We start from the raw sequence: 22,746 nt of genomic DNA on the forward strand, positions 1-22,746 counted from the left end.
GCGCTACCTTTATGAAGACTGAAGAGCCTTCTGCCGCCTGTTTCCGGACCTTCAATCTTCAGCATCTGTAAGGGGGGTCGGCGGCGCGGCTCCGGGACGAACCCCAGGGTGAGACCTGTGTTCCGACTCCCTCTGGAGCTAATGGTGTCCAGTAGCCTAAGAATCCAATCCATCCTGCACGCAGGTGAGTTGAAATTCTCTCCCCTAAGTCCCTCGATGCAGTGAGCCTGTTGCCAGCAGGACTCACTGAAAATAAAAAACCTAAAAAACTTTTTCTAAGCAGCTCTTTAGGAGAGCCACCTAGATTGCACCCTGCTCGGACGGGCACAAAAACCTAACTGAGGCTTGGAGGAGGGTCATAGGGGGAGGAGCCAGTACACACCACCTAATCCTAAAGCTTTATTTTTGTGCCCTGTCTCCTGCGGAGCCGCTATTCCCCATGGTCCTGACGGAGTCCCCAGCATCCACTTAGGACGTTAGAGAAAAAGCTTTCCATGTTTAAAAAAAAGATTGTAACGAATATAAACATTTATCCTGTGGGCCACTCCGTAGACCAGTTTATGGTTCAATAGGGACAATCCAGTACCTATACAGAGCGGCAGCCATTTTTGTTTTTAACCGATACTCATGCTGCAGTGATGTCACTTGCTCCTAGTGAATTGATTGGCTGTCTGCTCATGAGGATCATCATTACTCTTCTGGAGTGTCCTGCAGACAGGAGATTGTCGGGGAACCCTGTCGCACTTGTTCCCCAGGCGTCCTTTCAGCGATCTCATAGAGGGGAGAGACGCGAAATTATCAGCACGGACCTTGCGCTGTGCGAAAACACGGATTCCATCAGCAAACAGGCGTACATTCCCCTCAGTGTCAGGCACCAAATATTTATGTTTAACAAAGTAACCGTGCACTTAATTATAATATGCTTTTATTTGTCAGTGGCTGTTTCAGTGTTATCGTGGCCTTATACTCGGAGAGAACTGGGGGAAGCATCAGTGTCATGAATGGAATCTTGGAGAAACTCACGGAAAGTTTTTATAGCAAAAGATTTCTGGCACAGGGGATTCCTATAATATCCTATTTAAAATGACCGTAGGATAAAATGCTGAACAGGAACGACACCTCATCTGCGTGATATATTCATATTGGATATAAAGCTTAGCCGTCAATATCAAAGTGGAATAAAACGCAAGGAATGGTAACGCTTGTTTTGAAACTCGTCCTAAGGGGGAATAATTGGGTTTTATATACTAATATACATCAGTTGTACAATGGGGCCTCTCAGATTGGGTATTGCTGAGCGGTATATATTGAGAGGGGGGAAAAAAACGGCTGCTGACAGTGTAGTTTATTGATTCAAGTCAGTGACTTGGAGTGTGTAAATGAGTTGAATACATTCACTGTTGTATAGAATTGTTTTACTTTACCAGGCCACAGCTTCCATTGTATCTACCTGTTCTGACGGCAACAAAACTTTTTTTTTTCCTCTTATTTTAAGGTGACTGAAACGGACGACTTTCAAGAGAAGATATTGGAGGATGATACTAAGGGAATCTGCCAGAGCCCCACCCTAGGTACCAGTCTCCTGAAGTACAGGAGCCGATCACAAGGTATAATGTTACAGGATAACTTTTCGCCTGCCTTACACACGCAGCCGTCACGGCGGATAGTTTTAGGCAATTCCAAACTAAATGCGCAGTTGGAAATTCCATGTCAGAATAGGTTTCTGGTCAGTGGGAGTGTGATTGGACAGGCTGGAGTATTTGGTTGGTCAGTTAGGTAATTTATGAACTGTAAATGATGCGGGTACCTGGCACACTACTTAATATCAGAGTCGCAGAACTGAGCCGGGAACGGTATTATTTATTACCAGTTATTTATATAGCGCACACACATTCCGCAGCGCTTTACAGAGAATATTTTTCCCATTCACATCAGTCCCTGCCCCAGTGGAGCTTACAATCTATATTCCCTACCACATGTACACGCACACACATTCACGCTAGGGTTAATTTTGTTGGGAGCCAATTAACCTACCAGTATATTTTTGGATTGTGGGAGGAAACCCACGCAAGTACGGGGAGAATATACAAACTCCACACAGTTAGGGTCATGGTGGGAATCGAACCCATGACCTCAGTGCTATGAGGCAGTAATGCTAACCATTACACCATCCGTACTGACAGAGGGCTGAAAGAATTGATATACATATATAATGTATATAATATATAGTGATGCTTTCATTCCTAGAATTATGAGCTTGTAATTTGATGAACCTGTACGTTGCAGGAAGCGGCAGCCGCTTGGAGTCGGTGGGAGAAGATGACGAGCTGGCAGTGGCCAACGGAGACACTTATATCGATAAAGGAGACAGACTTTCATGTGGGGGTCGGAAACATTCCCTGCCGCAGCATCTGGAACCCACAGGGTCCCGACAGGTTAGGAATCTGTAGTGTAATCAAGTATTGTATGCCCAGTGGACGCTAAAGTGAAAAGTTGTCTTTAAGATTAAAATATCATTTTTGGTTCTTATTCTCCAGGTGACGCATCAGTTACTCACAATCTTTTTTCTTACACTTTGTTGGCATGAAATTTCTGGCTACATAGGAAGGGGAATTTCCTAATCCTTTAGGCTTAACCAATTACCGGTATCTGTTTATCGATCGTTCTACAGCTGGTTCCACCCCGATAGATACCAATTTTGGACCAAAATATGTTGATATTGTGTCAGCTTGGTTTGTGACCATTGGCCATGGAAATTTGCGCTGATAACTTGTCACCATATACATAGGTGAATAACTGGATGTTGCATCCAACCCAAGTGTTCTCTTATAAGGGGGGATACACAATTGGCAGAACAGTGTCGTGGCGACACAATATGTGCACATTACTCGGAGTACCGCCATTGTTGAAGAAAAAACATTTACATTTTTTACTTAAATATTTTAGACTTTTTGATGGTCAAACAGTGATGTATCTCAGATGAGTTATTTATGGTTTGTGCTGTTTCTTTGCTGTTTTTTCGCTATTTCTCACTACTTCATTTCTCACTTGGACGCGTCTTTCTTTGCCTCATGTTCGTCGTCATGGTCTCGTCCATGTAAGTCGCTTGCTGTAACAGGCACAGTTATAAAACCTGATACAGGGGATAAGTCACTTAAAGGGACATTTACTAAGCAGTGATAAGAGTGGAGAAGTGAGCCAGTGGAGGAGTGGCTCCATCAACCAATCAGCAGCTCTGTATCATTTTATAGTATGCAAATTATAGATGTTACTTCAGTGCTTATTGGTTGCCATGGTCACTTCTCCGCTCTTATCACTGCTTAGTAAATGTCCCTTTAAGCACCTACTAGAAGGCTACAGAAAAACCCACCCTTTAATATTCGTCACTTATAAAACATTTATATATTTATCGCTATCTTGTGTTTTTAACCCTTCCGCTTCTGTCTAATACTTAGGGTGTCCCTATTTTTTTAATACCTATCTTATGCCTCAGATAATGGGATATGCAGTTGTTTGAAAAGTCGGTTGGGTGTCTGTTTGTTCCTGTTTATTAGACAGGGAAAAACAGACACCCAACTGACTTTTCAAACAATTGAATACCCCCCCCCCCCCCCCCCCCATTGTGTTCACTATTAGCCCAGCTCTTTAAGCATGTATCCCCCGACATGCAATTCCCACTTTGTGATGTGGCTGGTTTACCTGCTTCTAGTACCAGGTACAGACCCTAAACGCCTCCCTACTTTTATCACCATGAAACGGCAAAGGGAAAAAACACCTGTTGGTGATATATATGTTGCACTAGCATTATACTGTTGTTTGTATACGCTTCTCTGTTGTATTTGTATACGCTTTCCCCTGTACTAGCATTACAGATGTTCCTTTGTTGTCTAATAGTTACATAGAATGGAGATATTAGTTATGACGTCTCTGCTGTCTGTGGCTCAGCAGTGGTTTGGTTTTATACGTTTTGTTTGATTTGTTTTTGTTTAGTTCTCTCTCAACAATTCAGTAGTGGGTTTTATTGGTTCTGTCGTCTATGTAACATATAGAATAATGATTCACCCACCCCTATATTAAAGGGTGCCCGTCACAGTGCCCATGGTCACGTTGCAGAAGGCATTGCCACCATCCTAGGGGCATGCATAGCTTTCAGAAGTGCTAAGCCTCTTTCAACACCACTGGCTTCCTCTAACCTCATTGTACAATAGCTGCAGGCACCAGCAACCATAGTACCTACCCGTCAATCCCCTCCAATTATGGCTGTCCTGCTGGATTCGGGCCGTTGGGAGGTACGGTACTGAACAACTGTAACTTTATGCAAACATATAAAAAAAGCAAACCTAGAAGATATGATCTAGTGATGACCTAGTGTTCATTCTAGCACCCTGCACTTGTCACAACCCGTGCAGTTCCTCTTTCCTGCCTGCGGTGTCACTCTCTGCTCTGGTGCTTCTAGCACACTCTGGTCTGTAACTTTCCTTTCTAGTGACAGCACTGCAGAAACTACTGGGAAAATGGCATGGTTGAGATTTTCCCATAAATCTGCTCATGTGCAGTAGATAAGTCACCTGAACCATGGCGTAATATTGCATGCGCAATAGAGTTCCAAAGTCTACTCGGCAGCTGTGCCAACATGAAAGTGAAACCACGCCATTTAGCCCTTTAAAAAAAGATACTTGGTCCAATTCAGGGGTAATTTGGGAATCACGCTATACAATCCTGTACTTACTGTTTTCTAAACTGTTGGGAGACTCCTATCAGCATGAATGTAAATTTCGGGAAATGCCGCCCCTAATTAGACAATTTCCGTCAAGTATTCCTAATTCCAGTAATTATACGCAGCACATTGCTGATCAGAGAAGAACCGCCTGCCTCCGTAGCAACATTTTAGTCTGATGTGACTTCTTCATACGTCAAGAAACCTCTTAATCTCTTTCGCCAGGAATACGCTTTCGTGAAGAAGACGGCGAGGTCTCTAAGCACTGCGCAGGTGGAGTCCCCCTGGAGGTTCGCTCAGCCATCCATCATCTCAAATATCGTCTTAATGAAGGGCCAAGGGAAGGTAAATCTGTACTGAGGGAATAGTTTCCACTAAAAGATCCATCTGAGTAAAAAAGGTTTCTAAAGGAACATGTAAGCTTCATCAGGAATCCAAGCAACCAGTTTGCAGAGCTGCAGTAGGTTTTTTTGTTTTTGTTTTTATGTGCCCCCTTCCCGTCCTCCTCCTATGCTACACATTTCATAACTGACATACACGGCCACCAAGCCTTAAAATATATACCGTAATTCCTGACCTCCTTAATGACCAGGGCACTCTCAGCGCAGCTTTCCGAGAAGTGTTTTTACACCGAGTTATTTATCACCATGTCCTCTGCTTTGCAAAAGATCTTACAAGCGCTGTTGTCACTGAAATTGGACGCAACTAAGAGCGATGGGGTCTGGCAATATTTTACCCCCCCCCCCCCCCTGCCGTCCCACACACACACACACACACACACACACACACACACACACACACACACACACACAAATAAAGGTAACTCCTCCGTATGTGTTTCTTGTTTGTAATTCAAGACTTTTGGGGCTTCAACCAATGTATTTACGCAGTCCCCTGCCAGGAGCGTCTATTTTCTCTTGAAAAAAACTCATTTTAAACTTCTCTTTATTTGATTCAGCTGCTCTCTGCGTTGTTTGTTTTCCTAGATGACTGTGTATATGGAACTCCCTGCTGAAGCTGCGTAATAAAAGTCAACGGCACTTTATAGAGTGTAAAAAAAAAACGCAACCATAATAACAAAAGCACGCTACGATGATGCCACATTTTTATTTTTATCTTTTTGAAATAGTAAATATTATTGAATGTTGCAATGTATTGTATGATTAAAAAAGCATGTGTTTCATAGATCATTAAAGATCACTTTTTATGACCGAACGTTCTTGCCTTTTTAGAACATTAACAGACGGCAGATGTTGGTTTCTAGTAATTGCCATGGATAGTTTTTGCACTGGTTAGACACGGTGGGTGTGGTATGGAAGGTAGATAGTAACAGGTCGACAGTGTGTAGGTCGACCACTATTGGTCGACAGGGTCTTTAGGTCGACAGGTCAAAAGGCTGAGATGTGTTTTTTATGTTTTTTTGGTGTCTTTTTCATCGTAAAGTGACCGGGAACCCCAATTAGTGCACTATGGTGGTCATTCCGAGTTGATTGCAGCCTGCAACTTTTTGCTGCTGCTGCTGCGATCAATAGTACACGCCTATGGGGGAGTGTATTTTAGCGTATCAGGGCTGCGATCGCTTGTGGAGCCTTGCTAAGCTAAAAAAATGTCAGGCAAAACTAGAAAAGGCCTGGACATACTTACCCTGTGCGATGGATCCAGTGATGATGGTCCCGGCTATGATGTCACTCCTCCGCCCTCCGTTCTGCTGGACACGCCTGCGTTATACTCACCACTCCCCGAAAACGGCTCCAAACGGCCCATCCCCGTCCTGCCACGCCTCCGTCCTGTCAATCTTCTTTGCGGTCCGTCCTGCGACCGCTTTCTTCTTTAGATGCGACGTAACCCGAAGACGTCTGTCACCGGGCAGCGTCGCGCACGTGCACAGTGGCCGCCGCGCATATGTGCATTCCGCACCCGTTCGCACTGCCGCGATAAACCGCTGAGTGCGAACGGGTCGGAATGACCCCCCATGTCCCCTTGCATGGCTCGCTTCCAATCGTAGTCCACGTGGACCGTTAAGTATGAAAAGGTCCAAAAAAATTTTAAAAATTGTGAAAAACTCATGTCGACCTTTTGACCTGTTGACCTAGAACATGTCTACCTAGAAACCCTGTCGACCTAGTTACTGTCGACCAATAGTGGTCAACCTAGATTGTGTCGACCTAGTTACTGTCGACCAATAGAGGTCAACTTAGATCGTGTCGACCTAGTTACTGTCGACCTAGAGACCGGATCCCAGTCACGGTACAGCCTCACCTAAAGCAATCACAATCTAGCTACAGTGTGTTTATTTGATACATCTGGTAGCTGATGAGTAAAGCTTGGCCGTACACTGCATTATAATCCCGCACACCAGCCAATCAAATAAATGATTGGAGTAGTTATCGCTCAGTTACTGAATGATGGTTGATCACACCCTGATTTGGAGCCTGGTGGTTTCATGACTCCTTGCACTGTATATAATGTCATCGTGGAGCTGCCCCCAGCCCAATGCACAATGTTTCATTGAAGTGCGCGGGGGTCCGCAATGAAGTGACCCATGCCAGCTTACCTCCCATGGGGCACAAGTAAAATGTCAGCGAGTATACTTACAGACATTCAGACTTGTAGTGCTGTAACATTAGCACAATGTGATAATAGTCTCTTGTTATCAGGGTCTCGGGTTCAGCATTGTCGGGGGCCAGGATTCTGCCAGAGGCCGGATGGGAATCTTTGTAAAGACGATTTTCTCAAATGGAGCTGCAGCTGCGGATGGGCGACTAAAAGAAGGTACGAGTGGACAGAGTTGGGGGAAGCGCGGGGGGGGGGGGGCTGCAGAGGTTAGGACATCGAGCAAGTTGCTCAGTAAAGTTTGTGCAATGCTATCTGTCTTCTGATGCTCCAGCTACTGATATCTCTGCCCTGGGCAGCGTCATAAATACATTAGTAATAGCGCCCTAATCCCCACCACACCCCACCAACATGCCCCTGTCTTTCTCTATCCCACCAACTCCGTTATTTGCCCCTGTCTTTCTCTATCCCACCAACTCCGTTATTTGCCCCTGTCTTTCTCTATCCCCACCAACTCCGTTATTTGCCTGTGTCCTTCTCTGTCCTCACCAACTCCGTTATTTGCCCGTCTTTCTCTATCCCCACCAACTCCGTTATTTGCCCCTGTCTCTCTGTATCCCCACCAACTCCGTTATTTGCCCCTGTCTTTCTGTATCCCCACCAACTCCGTTATTTGCCCCTGTCTTTCTCTATCCCCACCAACTCCGTTATTTGCCCGTCTTTCTCTATCCCCACCAACTCCGTTATTTGCCCCTGTCTTTCTGTATCCCCACCAACTCCGTTATTTGCCCCTGTCTTTCTCTATCCCCACCAACTCCGTTATTTGCCCCTGTCTTTCTCTATCCCCACCAACTCCGTTATTTGCCTCTGTCTTTCTGTATCCCCACCAACTCAGTTATTTGCCTGTGTCCTTCTCTGTCCTCACCAACTCCGTTATTTGCCCGTCTTTCTCTATCCCCACCAACTCCGTTATTTGCCCGTCTTTTTCTATCCCCACCAACTCCGTTATTTGCCCCTGTCTTTCTGTATCCCCACCAACTCCGTTATTTGCCCCTGCCTTTCTCTATCCCCACCAACTCTGTTTGTTGCCCCTGTCTTTCTCTATCCCCACCAACTCCATTATTTGCCCCTGTCTTTCTCTATCCCCACCAACTCCGTTATTTGCCCCTGTCTTTCTCTATCCCCACCAACTCCGTTATTTGCCCCTGCCTTTCTCTATCCCCACCAACTCCGTTATTTGCCCCTGTCTCTCTGTATCCCCACCAACTCCGTTATTTGCCCCTGTCTTTCTGTATCCCCACCAACTCCGTTATTTGCCCCTGTCTTTCTGTATCCCCACCAACTCCGTTATTTGCCCCTGTCTTTCTCTATCCCCACCAACTCCGTTATTTGCCCCTGTCTTTCTGTATCCCCACCAACTCCGTTACTTGCCCCTGTCTTTCTCTATCCCCACCAACTCCGTTATTTTCCCCTGCCTTTCTCTATCCCCACCAACTCTGTTTGTTGCCCCTGTCTTTCTCTATCCCCACCAACTCCGTTATTTGCCTCTGTCTTTCTGTATCCCCACCAACTCCGTTATTTGCCCCTGTCTTTCTCTATCCCCACCAACTCCGTTATTTGCCTCTGTCTTTCTGTATCGCCACCAACTTTGTTATTTGCCCCTGTCTTTCTGTATCGCCACCAACTCTGTTATTTGCCCCTGTCTTTCTCTATCCCCACCAACTCCATTATTTGCCCCTACCTTTCTCTGTCCCCACCAACTCCGTTATTTGCCCCTGCCTTTTTCTATCCCCACCAACTCCGTTATTTTTGGTTGAAAAATAGAAGGATGGTAGAGACTACGTAGCTTGAAAAGGAGCAATCCTCTGGGCATTGTGCCCTAGTCGTGTACCCGGACTCCTTACTGAGTGCATGCAGCCCTGCCCTAGAACACACACTGATACAACTAACCACAGAGTTAATATTTTATCACAGAGTACAGTAAATATGCTTCACTAAACCCAGCTCCCCATGCGCGAGCAATACAGCTAGTGGTTCCTGACCTACATAATCCCCGTATTCATTCCAGCCCAGGACTTCTAAATTCATCTGTCCTTCCAGATCTGATCAGGGAAGCAAACGGATCATTTTATGTCATTTGGTGAAGCCCTACAGCGTCCCGCGCGTGACCCAGATAAGGGGGACGCTGCCGAGGCGCTCAGTCATTTGCCTGGGTGGCGTTCCTCCTAAGCCTCCTGCGTGTAATGCTGACACCGGACATGCCTATGTATTAAGTCATTCTCATGTACAGACCGTCTACATTAACCGTTTCCTTGCCAGTAATTCCTTTTTTTGCAGCGGGATACACTGTGTTCCACAGGGAATAAATCAGGGTGTAGAGTTGGATTTTGATCCAGAGGCACCAACAGGCTAAAGCTTTGACTGTTCCCAGGATGCACTGCACCGCCTCCTCTATAACCCCGCCTCCAGACACTGGAGCTCAGTTTGTAAGTTGGTGCCTGCAGAGCAGGTCACTTAATGGGGGGCTGCACTAGGCATCCCTGAAAAGAGCTTTAGTTTAGAAGATTCTTCAAGGGCCGCAGCACTGTTTATGTCCTAGTGACATACTGTGCTGCAGCTCCAACACCTTCCCAGCAGCGTTGCATACTCCCACTGGCCGAGTTCCCGGGTACTTGCAGCAGAGGCGCTCCAGTTTCCAGGCACACGCCGCTGTCGCTCTCCAGGATCGCGTGGTTGCTTCTTTGGGAGGAGGTAAGAGGGTCCCCCAGATGGGACCCGCTAAAATCGCGTTCCAGTCGCGGCCTTAGGAGATGGACTGCAACGCTGGTGTGGACACTGTGGCCATACAGGGACCCCACTATATCCATCAGGGCAGGGAGCACAGGTCGGATTTCACAATTTTTTTTTTAACAAGGCTCCACAATACCTGGTGGTGAGGATCAGGGGATAAGGCGCTTGACCTGTAGCCCCTCCCCCAGTACCGGGCACCATCTACTGCTGGTGTTCCCACCCTGGAGCTGCTTCTCACTCTCACTCACTCCCTTACAGAGATTTGGGCGCCATCTTTACACAAGTAGCTGCTGCTGATCTCCGGGACTGCAGGGCTCTGTCTCCTCTGTAAATCCGCCTGCCTCATCAGCACTATGCATTTACAGTCACTTAAGTATTGTACATGTCATTTTAGACAGTGTTAGTTAAGAACAAGTGTACTGCTACCTGAATAGTTGGTACAAGTATTCTGAGATATACATCCAGTATCTGCTGTGCATTGTTATGTATATATGTAGTTCTACTAGTCCAGCGCAGTTTTATTGTTTGTTTGAAATAATTTCTGCATTGTACCTGTGACTGAGTGTGCCTGTAGCTGCTGTGTGGATTTCATTCACGTGTATCACACTTATTGCTATCACTGTATTCTGTACCCTAGTGCTACACAGTATATACTATTTAGTGTGTTTTACTGTGTATTTCAGTCACCTCATACTGCTTTAATTCTCTGTTTGTGTCCTGTATTTACTGTCACATAAATCGGGGTTATTTGCAGCTATTGTATTTGTCTGGCTATATTGTACTGTTACGCTCTACGGCTACATTACCTATAATGTCTGCCACACAGGGCGGGAAATCCGTGGACGCTTCTGCATCATGCAGTGCTTGCTCCAAGGATTTACCTGAGGGGGAGGTTTTAACTGATGTACTGGGTGCCATACATCTCCCAGTCAGCCTGCAGCCCCTGTGGCCAAACAGTAACCACCTTGGGCAGCGTTCTTAAGTATGCTGTATACGCTTGTGACACGTCTTATGCCCCCTGTGGGTCCTCCTGTGCCATTGCAGCCACATATTGTTCCTGTAGTTAATCCACCCTGGGCGGACACTCTGTCTACTCAGATACAACAATTAAATCAATCTTTGGTGAGACAAAAGTCTACCCCACGTCCCTCTGGGGTCATGGGGTCATCTAAGCGGGTCACTTCCTCCTCAAAATCCACTAATATTTCAGATAATTCTTCTGATGAGGATGGGGAATATACTGATCCGTCAGACACTGATACAGTTGCTTCTGACGAGGAACCTACAACTCAGGTTGATGTTCCTGACCTAGTGGAGGCTATTAAGCTGATTCTACAAATTGATGATGAGGTAGGTCCCACTACTGCGTCTAAGAAACCTGATAAGTTCAAACGTCAGAAGGTTACTAAAGTAGTCTTACCACATTCTGACCATTTAATCGACATATGTCAGGAATCCTCATGGTTTTCTCCAGGAAAGAAATTCTCCCTGTTTAAAAAGATGCTAGCTCGCTATCCTATCCCTACAGAGTTGAGTAACAAGTGGGAAAATCCACTGCCGGTGGACTCTCATGTTGCCCGTCTTGTGGTGTCTTCTACTCTGCCTGTCACCTCACTGAAGGAACTGACGGATAAGCGTGTGGAGGGATGCCTGAGTCTATTTACTCCCTTACCGGTGCTGTACATAGGCCCACTATAGCAGCCTCCTGGGCTGCAAAAGGAATTGAAGCATGGATTCAGGCATTAGAGGAACAGCTACATCAGGATAATTTTGACACTGTATCTGTCTCATATTAACACCGCCTCCCACTATATTCAGGATGCGGCCTCTGAGGCAGGTGTAATGGCGGCCAAGGCGTCTACTACGTCTATACTGGCTAGCCGAATTCTGTGTTTGAGGTCCTGGAAGGTGGACCTGGACTCCAAAACGACCTTGGAGGTGCTCCATTTTAAGGGAGACATCCTCTTTGGGGAGGATCTGAACAAGATTGTGACTGACTTGGCGACTGCTAAGACTGCGTTTCTCCCAAGTACTAATCCTTCTGCACCAAAGGCTAAGAGTACCACTTTTCGTTCCTTTCAACCTCCAGGGAAAGCAAGGGTCAGGCGTACCCGAGACAGGCTCGTGCTTCCAAAACCACTAAGCCCAAACCTAAACAATCCTGGGCTGGCCATCAGCCTGCTCCCAAACAAGACAAGCCTACTGCATGACGGGGCGGGCCTTCCCCTTGGGGATCCCAAGGTGGGAGGCCGACTTCTGCAATTCGCCCAGGTCTGGTTAAGTACCACTTCAGACGCCTCGGTGTGGGAAGTTGTCTCTCACGGGTACACTGTCTCTTTCAAGAGACGTCCCCCTCACCAGTTCTGCACGACGGTTATTCCTTTGAATCCGTTGAAAGCGCAAGCTCTACACCTGGTTGTGCAATCCCTCCTGGACACAGGAATGGTAGTGCCGGTACCTCTGTCCCCGAGAGGCAGGGGATACTATTCGACCCTGTTTCTAGTCCCGAAACCCAATGGGTACTTCCGGCCTATACTCAACCTCAAATCATTGAACAAATTTGTGAGAGTGTCCAAATTCCGTATGGAAACTCTGCGCTCTATTGTACTGGCTATGGAACCCATTGGCAACCTACATTATTAATTCCAGGCTCTGCCGTTTGGACTGGCCACGGTCCCTCGGATCTTCACCAAGATCATGGCCGTGATGACGGCCCTTCTCCGCCGTCAGGGAATCAGGATCCTTCCGTATCTGGACGACTTGCTGATCCTGGCGTACTCCCAAGATGTTCTCCCCAGTCATCTGGAACTGACAGTCCAATGCCTACAAGCCCACGGGTGGCTCATCAACTGTAAAAAGTACTCGCTGGTCCCTACTCGGAGTATGGTGCACCTGGGAGCACTGCTGGACACACACAGCCAAAGACTGTTTCTGTTTCCAGAGAAAGTCCTAAAACTTCAGGACAGGATCAGATATTTCCTTTCTCGCCCAAGAGTGTCGATACACTCGGCGATGCAAGTTCTAGGCCTCATGGTGTCGACTTTCGACATGGTAGAGTACACTCAATTTCATTCCCGCCCTCTGCAGCGGTTAATCCTTGCCAAGTGGGACAGCCTACCCCATCGGATCAGGTCTCAAATGATCTCGTTGACTCTGGAGGTTCGTCTGTCACTGAGCTGGTGGCTACAGGACCAACAGTTGAGCAGGGGCCGTCCCTTCTGGATCTCCAACTGGGTCCTACTGACAACGGACGCCAGTCTTACGGGGTTGGGGTGCGGTATTAGAGCAACACTCTCTCCAGGGTCGGTAGACCAAGGAGGAATCTCTCCTCCCGATAAACATTCTAGAATTGCGGGCAGTGTTCAGTACGTTGACGCTTGCCCTGCCTCTGATACAGAACAGGCCTGTTCTGTATCAATCAGAACACGCTACCACGGTGGCATACATAAATCATCAAGGCGGCACTCGAAGCCGCATGGCAATGACGGAAGTATCAAAAATCCTTCGTTGGGTGGAACGTCATCTGCCAGCAATATCGGCATTGTTCATTCCCGGAGTCCTCAACTGGGAAGCGGATTTCCTCAGTCGTCAGGACGTGCACGCCGGAGAGTGGAGTCTTCATTCGGAAGTTTTTCAACTCCTAGTGGATAAGTGGGGCCTACCAGATGTAGACCTGATGGCGTCTCGACACAATCACAAGGTTCCGGTCTTCGGATCAAGGACAAGGGATCCTCAAGCAGCATTCGTGGACGCACTAGCATTTCCATGGAACTTTCGGCTGCCGTACGTGTTCCCTCCAGTGTCACTCCTGCCCAGGGTACTATGGAAGTTCAAGCAAGAAGGAGGAATGTTGCTTCTAGTCGCTCCAGTGTGGCCCAGACGACATTGGTTCTCAGACCTGCATGGTCTGTCGATCGAGCGTCTTCTTCTACTTCCTCAACGTCCAGACCTCCTCGTTCAGGGCCCTTGTGTTTACCCAGACCTGGCCAGACTGGCTTTGATGGCATGGCTCTTAAAGCTTCACTTCTGAGGGCCAAAGGATTCTCTGAGGCGGTTATCCAAACTATGTTGAGGGCCCGCAAACCGGCTTCTGCACGGATTTATTACAGGGTCTGGAATTCTTACTTCACTTGGTGTGCTGATAAGAATTATGATGCATACAATTTAAGAACTTCCAGACTTTTGGCTTTTCTGCAACAAGGCCTAGACATAGTCCTTCGTCTGGCCTCCCTCAAGGTTCATATTTCTGCCTTGTCGGTGTGGTTTCAGAGGAAGATTGTGTCTGTTCCTGACGTTCGAATTTTCATTCTAGGCGTTTTACGGATTCAGCCTCCCTATGTCCCTCCTGTGGCTCCATAGGATCTGTCTGTTGTCTTGAATGCCCTCCAAGAGTCTCCATTTCAACTCGTCCTGGTTATCTACCTAAGGTGGTGGCATCTTTCCATCTTAACCAAGAGATTGTGGTTCCGGCTTTTATCTCTTCTGGTTTGTTTTCCAAAGAGTGGTCTTTGGATGTGGTACGGGCTCTCCGTATTTACGTGGAGAGGACTGCCCCTCTCAGGAGGTCCGATACCGTTTTTGTACTTTTTGGTTTTCACAAACGTGGCTGGCCTGCGAATAAGCAAACCTTGGCCAGATGGATTAGAATGGTGATTGCACAAGCATACTCTGTCTGTTGGACCCTCTTGGGTGGCCTGCCGAGGCGCATCCGCTGAACAATTGTGCAAGGTGGCTACGTGGTCCTCCGTGAACACGTTCATTTGGTTTTATGCTTTTGATACTTCCGCCTCCCAGGATGCTTCCTTTGGATGCCGGGTTCTTGTACCCTCTACGGTGCGTCCCCTCCCATGAGGAACTGCTGTAGGACATCCCCAATGTATTCCCTGTGGAACACAGTGTACCCCGCTGCAGAAAAGGAGATTTATGGTAGACTTACCATAGTTAAATCTCTTTCTGCGACTTACGCTGGGTTCCACAGGGCGCCCACACTGACGCACTTAGGTTCTTTGGGTTGATATGGCATTAGCCGCTGATACCTTCTCCTGTTGTGAGAATGTGGTTCTGTGTGACTAACATCAGCCTTGTCTTTTACCTGCTACTGCATTGGACTAGTTAACGAAACTGAACTCCAGTGTCCGGAGGCGGGGTTATAGAGGAGGACATGGAGTGCATCCTGGGAACAGTCAAAGCTTTAGCCTGTTGGTGCCTCTGGATCAAGATCCAACTCTACACCCCAATGTATTCCCCGTGGAACCCAGTGTACCTCGCAGAAAGAGATTTAAATATGGTAAGTCTTACCATAAATCTCCTTTTTTAGCTCCTTTCTGTTAAAATAAATTAAATTTTCTTGTTATATTTTTTTTTATAAATCTTCATTACCTGCGTCCATCTATATCATTTTATGTATATATAAAATTATTATTTTTTTTTTTTCATGTGTATTCTCCCATATGTCCCATATTAACGTTTGTGTTTTATTAACAGGAGATGAACTCCTGGAAGTTAATGGAGAGTCGCTGCAAGGGCTGACGCACCAAGAAGCTATTCAGACATTTAAGGTATCATGAAAGTCAGCGGGGATTACAACAATAGTGCACTGTTAATCCTGCATACAATGGAGTCTGTCAGTGTTAATGCGCTGTCTGCTCTGGGTGTAAAGATATAACTTATCTCGCCCCTTTTATACGTTGCAGCCTTCCGAATCTTATGGCGGGGGATAAGGATTGGTTGTGATTATGCTAAAGGCTAACAGACAGACGTTCTGTATTTAGCTGATGTTGATAAACTGGGTTACCATTCGTTACCTAAAGAGTCCAGATAACACAAAGCCGGCCTTTCAGTCTTTTCCTAAATACAGCCTGTACAAGGCGTTACACAAACCAGCCCGCGATTGTGTACTCGCATACTTCCCCGCATTACAGAACCATCTTGAGTATGTATACAGAGGTGTGCACAAACACCTATCCAGTCGTGCCACACAGGACTAAGACGCACCATATGTCCCGCCACTCAGTTCTAACTGAGTCTGAAAAGGGGATCATCGTAGGCTGGGCGTTTTTTCATGTTTCCAGGGCGACGCTGGACTGGTATACAGGAAATTGGGTAACCCGGATGGATTGGCCAGCTCAGAAACCAGATCTTAACCCCATTGGGTTGAATTGGAGCATTGTGTGCGTTGAATTGGAGCATTGTGTGCGTTCTAGTCGTCTTGACCTTGTTCAATGTCGCAGTTGGTCACTGTACTTAAGGCGGAATGGGAAAACATACAGTACCCCTGCTGTTGTCCAGGAACTTGTGGACAGTTTGCCAAGAACGGTGTCTGCGGTAGTCACTGCACGTGGTGGACCACGTCAATAAGATCTCATTGAGCTATTTGCATTCAGTGTCCAATCATTTTTGTCTTCATAGTTTTGAAGTCTTGTGCGGATGCGTCACGCAACTTCGGGTGCGTGGCGTTTGACGACAGTTTAAAGGTATTATTTGCACCAGTTATAGGCTAATGCAAAGCTTCACTGATGATGATGATGAGTATTAAACAGATATGGGTGGGTGCAACACAAAGATGCGTACATTAGGGCGTATATGCACATATTTCCTTACATGCAGTGTGTTAGCATCTGTGGTCAATTTGTGTTCAAGTCAGCACCGGCCCCTATTTACCTGTTACCACCATGTGATAATGCAGGCCCCAGGCCTCCAAATAAGAATAGGCCCATCGTCATGACAGAATAATGATGATCAGCGGCCCAGCTGGCCTCATGCTCAGCCGTACATCATAAGTACACCTGGAAGCCCCCGTGTGCAGCAGCCCCCCCCCCCCCCCCTTCCCTTCCCTTCATACCTTTTTCGTCCAGCTGCAGACTAAGTAGGGGGAGGGAACCACTTGCCGCACAACTGGTGACCAGTGAGGTATGGTGCGGTGGGTGCAAGGTGGGCGATTCCGGGCCCCCCTGTGTACCAAACACCCTGTACCCATTCTATATACCCCTATAGTGAGAGGCGTTGTTATTGCTGTAGCAGCCACATCTACCCCCTGTGGACAAATTGTGTATGACCCACTAGTTTACTTAGTACCAGGCTTTTCCATCTGCACCAGAGGAAGAGAACGTGCTAAGGGGTAAAGGGATGATGGAAGGCTCCACTGGGGGATATTTAACCCTTAAACTTGTTACCCTGGATCACATGTTAGCTGGGTCCATCCAGACAGAAGAGGTTCCTTCTCGCTTATCACAGATTTGTCATAAACATTGTTCTCTTAAAATGTGTCTCTTAGTTATCATCCTTTCATTATGGCTTTTCCTTTTTACTACAGCAACTCAGGAAAGGCGTAGTAACTTTAACCGTGCGTACCCGTCTGCGCAGTCCCACCCTGACACCTTGTGCCACGCCAACCTTAATGAGCCGCTCCAATTCCCCAAACTCCAGCATCAGCATTGGCACGCCTGTGCCCGCCTCGGAAGACGGTGACTCCTCTTCTCTGTGTCGCAGGGGACCTGGTCCCAAAGACAGGGTCGTAATGGACGTAACACTTAACAAAGGTAAAGATCCTTCTAAGCTGAGATAGATCCTTTGTAAAGTATCATTCTAAAAGTTATATGACGTAGAATATTACCCAATAAAAGGGCTGTAACCCTGCCCCTATTTAGATTGCATCATTGTAAACCATAAAACCAAACTCAAAACTACTGTTCATTGCAACTTAACCTGTGTTGGTCGGGATAACGCAATAGTTGTTTTGTTGCCCAGTGTTCCAAGACCAGCGCATGAAATGGGTGCATTGCATTACAGAAGAACTCTCCCTGCACATTAATGAATATATCCTCTGCATATACTTGTTACAGAGCCAGGGGTCGGTATAGGCATTGGCGTCTGCTGCCTTACGCTCGAAAACAGCCCTCCGGGGATCTACATCCATAGCCTGGCGCCGGGGTCCGTAGCCAAGATGGATGGAAGACTAAGGTACCCGTCACTCAAATGATGTTATAAATGAGTTTTTTTCATTTTCAGTGAAATGATAATAATGGTTCCAATCATCTCACACCTATTGGTAATATATTTTCACTCAGTTTTGTTGTTCATACATTTCCCAACAAATGTTTAATTAGTAGTAGAATCGTTGGGGTTCTGCGTCTGGGTTCCGTGTGGTTTGGGAGATTCTTACTTCCCACTGCCCGCATGCAATGTATTCTGTAAGTGTTATAGCTGGGACCTGCCGTGATTACCGTGGTTCCACTAGATGGGGTAACAATACATGGAGTTTACAAAATAATTGCAGACAATAATAATTTAATCCACAGCAACAATCAATCAAAACACTCTCGGAACCTATTACAGAACCTCCTTACATCTAGCACAATAATTGTAGGCATTAGGATACACTTCCTGAGGGGATACAACCAAGGAAGCCGTTTAGCGCAGTTCCTATACAAGTTTGCGTTACTGAGAAAACCCCCATAGTGGTCATTTAGTTACTATTAAAGTCCACAGATCCACAAATGCTAAATTCCAGGTATAGATCTTGAAGTAGCCAGTCTGGCGTGTAACTGCGAGTAATTCAATATTCTCAAATGTAAAATATCTTTCTTCTATCCAAATGATGGTAATGCAGTATGGTGCATTCCTATGGGTGTGGATCATAGGTTGACAGTGTCTAGGTCGACCACTATTGGTCGACATTAAGTAGGTCGACATGGTTTCTAGGTCGAAAAATGGTCTTTAGGTCGACATGACAGAAGGTCGAAATGAGTTTGTGGAGCCGGCAGCAGGGATGGAAGCGGTGCTGCTGGGAGATGAGCTCATCTCCGCGCCGCCTCTCCCTATGTAGTAAACAGGTCCCAGGTCGCATCGACCCGGGAACCCGTTTACACTGCCACTGACCCGGTAGTCAGCCCGGGAATAACCCTTCTTAGTACCCGGGTTGAATTACCGGGTCAGGCGACCCGAAAATTCTCCATGGCCCCTTTCACATCGCACACTGACCCGTGTCGACCCGGCAATATGTTATGATATTGTCGAACTACAGACCAGATAACCCATTCCTATATCATGGTCTTATCTCAGTGAGCTATACTGGTATATCGATTTGATGCTTTTTATTTGTGCAGTCTGATGTTTTATATATAGATGTGTCCACGGTTATCTTGACTAATTTTCTGCGCCTAGGCACAACATGACTTATTAGCATAAACCCTTCATCTATTGTTCTCAACTGCAAAACAATACAGAGAACAATACAGCAGGGGATTAAGTCTGACTGGCCAGTCTCAGTTAATTCTATTAAAGGTCAAGATAAATGTGGACCCATTTGTATCTAACGTTAACAATCAGCCTTTCATGTTCGATGCTTAGTTTATGTATATTTTCAGGCATATGTGTTCATACGTTAAAGCCTGTTTGATGCAGTCATCCCCGGTTAAGCCCGTATTCAGTTCTCACTTTGGTCGAAAATTGTAGCAAAGTCACATCAGATTAAATCAACAGTTCCCGTGAATGGAACTTTTTACCGAACGTATGGTTTTAATAGACATGGAAATCCTTTTAAGACAGCCTCGATGATCTATTTTGTGAATGGTTCCAGATGGTCTTCTATAATGACACCGTTCAGTGTGAAGTGTTACAGTCTTTCCTCTGTGTTTGTTATTCTGGATTAAGTACCGGCAGTTAATTCATTATGCAGCCCCAATCTCCCACACCTACCGCACCTACTAAATCTTCATTTATTTATACCTGTACCATGGTTTCAAGTATCATAAAAAAACATTGTTACACTCCACGCAGTAAAATAAAGTGTCTTTCAGATGACAGATTTAAGGAAGAATTTGATGTTAATGAGTTAGAAGTATTTATTCTTGGGAAGAAACGTTAAAGAATTGGTGAATTACAGCTGGAGCCCTCCTCAGCTATCCCTTTAACAGGATTAAGTGAGCCAGGGCAGTCGGACTTAATACCCTGCTGTAATGAGTTAGGGTGGTCATTCCGAGTTGATCGCTCGCTAGCAGTTTTTAGCAGCCGTGCAAACGCTATGCCGCCGCCCACTGGGAGTGTAAATTAGCTTAGCAGAAGTGCGAACGGTTCTATCGCAGAGCAGCTACAATTTTTTTGTGTAGTTTCAGAGTTGCTCAAAACCCACTCAGCGCTTGCGATCACTTCAGACTGTTCAGTTCCGGATTTGACGTCACACACCCGCCCAGCGGTCGCCCAGCCACGCCTGCGTTTTTCCTGGCACGCCTGCATTTTTCCGCACACTCCCTGAAAACGGTCAGTTGCCACCCAGAAACGCCCACTTCATGTCAATCATTCTGCGGGCAACAGTGCCACTGAAATGCATCGCTAGACCCTGTGTAAAACTACATCGCATTGCGCCGCATACGCATGCCCAGAACTGCAGTTTTTTTGCCTGATCGCTGCGCTGCGAACAAATGCAGCTAACGATCAACTCGGAATGACTCCCTTAATCCCCTGCTGTAATGTTCTCTCTGTATTGTATTGCAGCTGAGAACAATAGATGAAAGGCTTATGCTAATAAGCCTTGGTGCACCTAGGAGCAGCAGTGAAGCCAAGATGAGCCTGGCTCCATCTGTACTAAATAAGCATTCTTTCTCTTATATTTAACCGAGCTGTGTTTGTAAGAGGCATATACTGGTTTTAAGTGTTTTGTTTGATAATACCATTTGCAACCTCAAAGGAAGTCACTTATATGGAAAATATTTAGCAAAAATATTCTCACTGGGTGTTCACTCTCCAATTAAAAAAATAAATAATTAGAAAATAAATTTATGAAAGTTGCGTACCCTTTAAATCAGGGGTTCTCAAACTCGGTCCTCAGGACCCCACACAGTGCATGTTTTGCTGGTAACCCAGCAGGTGCACAGGTGTATTAATTACTCACTGACACTTTTTAAAAGGTCCACAGGTGGGGCTAATTATTTCACTTGTGATTCTGTGAGGAGACCTGCAAAACATGCACTGTGTGGGGTCCTGAGGTCCGAGTTTGAGAACCTGTTGTTTAAATGGTCATAAATTATGCTTAGGGTAAATGTGACACCTAGAGCAACTTTGGCATCGAGGATTTGTTGGCTGCACCAGTTGATTAGCTCTCATCAAATAATGTTCTTCCAAAACCTTTTCTGAAATCTGACAGCCCTTTCGGGATAACTAGTAATAGTGAATTATATTAACTGAATCTGGGCAGAACTAAGTGTGACTGCAGTGTTAAATTCCCTCTTTTATCTTTCCGGCCGCTCCAAATAACAAATTAGAATAATATGTCTGCATCTTGTTCTTGCAGCGCCCTCCGAACTCCATATATACTCCCAATAGTTACTGTTGGGCAATGTGGGCGTGGCCACATGTCATGGGGTGTGGTCAACAGGACCGCCTCCCCATCCTCTTCCCCTCCACCAAAAATATAGTTTGCATGCTGCATACATGAAGATAACATACAAACCAGGATTGACCTGCCTGCTGTCCATATTGAGACAAAGGTGTGTTACCGCAGTAAGGCATAGAGACCCGTGGATTATATACTGCATTCCACCATGTTTATCCAGCAGTGTTGCCCATGTAGATTAGCCCATATTGGAGAAGAACTTAATTGAAGTTGCAACAAGAACAATGGTGGTGTTTACGTAGGCTGTTTAACTACAATTTGTTTCAGGCACAGTCAGAAACTATCCTATCTGTAAAGAACGTATATGAATATATTTCTTTATGAATACCTTAGAAAGACCATTCGAGAGAGCTACAAATAATGAGACTACTTTGCCTTTAGTTATCCATATTTAACACCTCCGTAAACGGTGCAATTTTTTAATTAGCAAATACGTTCTCCTTCAGTATTTGGAAGTGGGGAAAAGGAAAAACCGCTCATGTTTTAACGCTGTTGTTTTTGCAATTCTAGCCGCGGCGATCAGATCCTGGAAGCTGACTCTGTGAGTCTCCGCCATGCTGCGCTAAGCGAAGCCTACGCCATATTGAGTGAATGTGGGCCAGGACCCGTAAGCCTGATCATAAGCCGTCACCCAAATCCAAAGGTGAGGGCGGCCATCTTGTACTGTACTGGACATCACAGCAAACGTTGCACAAAATGTTGTCGTTGTTTATAATGGGAATAGTGCTCTACAAAACAAAGCAATCGATGTGTAAGTCAAGACCAAGTGCAGAATCGTTATGGGAGTGCGGTTGGCTTTGGTAGAATATACTTATAATAATTACCTTCATGCCGTGCGCAGGTTGTATCCTATTACAAGCAGGATTTTGACAATACTGATAAATTGACCGACTATGGCCCCCATTTAATAACGAGACATAACCTCCTTTATATAGTCCTCCTGTCGGTATTTAACAAACAGCGGTAAGTTCAGCTAACGGCAATCCCGCTATGGTGCATCTTACATGCCGGGATGGCGGAATGATGTGAAACCTCAAATGGAAACAGTCAAGAACTGTGGCTCTTTCCTGACCTGCATGTTTCATTTTCTTTGCTCATTTCATTGGACTTACTTTTGTTTCTGTTGCATTAGAGTCGGTCTAGTGGGCCCCAGGCAGAGCTCCTATTAGTAGGCGACCACCCCTCTGTAACGCTGAGCTATGCCAAAAGCAGCGGGTGTCTGCTTCTCCGCATGCCACTGAACAATACCCCGTAACAGTAACGTAATATTAGCTAATATTATTGCACAGAAAACAGA

The 22,746-nt window shown here is 46.1% G+C and overlaps 1 protein-coding gene across 5 annotated transcripts in view; it reads left to right on the forward strand.

The window, feature by feature from the left end:
• The window catches only part of PDZD2 (PDZ domain containing 2), a 559,801-nt gene that overhangs the window by 431,485 nt on the left and 105,570 nt on the right, over window positions 1–22,746 (forward strand). For all 5 annotated transcript variants that reach the window (XM_063959280.1, XM_063959260.1, XM_063959270.1 and 2 more), the window contains 8 exons: window positions 1,496–1,607; window positions 2,287–2,435; window positions 4,943–5,062; window positions 7,375–7,489; window positions 15,545–15,618; window positions 17,373–17,598; window positions 17,902–18,019; window positions 21,960–22,092. In XM_063959280.1, the coding sequence (XP_063815350.1) occupies window positions 1,496–1,607; window positions 2,287–2,435; window positions 4,943–5,062; window positions 7,375–7,489; window positions 15,545–15,618; window positions 17,373–17,598; window positions 17,902–18,019; window positions 21,960–22,092 (1,047 nt within the window). The remainder of the gene's footprint in view (window positions 1–1,495; window positions 1,608–2,286; window positions 2,436–4,942; window positions 5,063–7,374; window positions 7,490–15,544; window positions 15,619–17,372; window positions 17,599–17,901; window positions 18,020–21,959; window positions 22,093–22,746) is intronic.

The sequence above is a fragment of the Pseudophryne corroboree genome, chromosome 1 (assembly GCF_028390025.1).
Source record: "Pseudophryne corroboree isolate aPseCor3 chromosome 1, aPseCor3.hap2, whole genome shotgun sequence".
Classification (NCBI taxonomy): Eukaryota; Metazoa; Chordata; class Amphibia; order Anura; family Myobatrachidae; genus Pseudophryne; species Pseudophryne corroboree.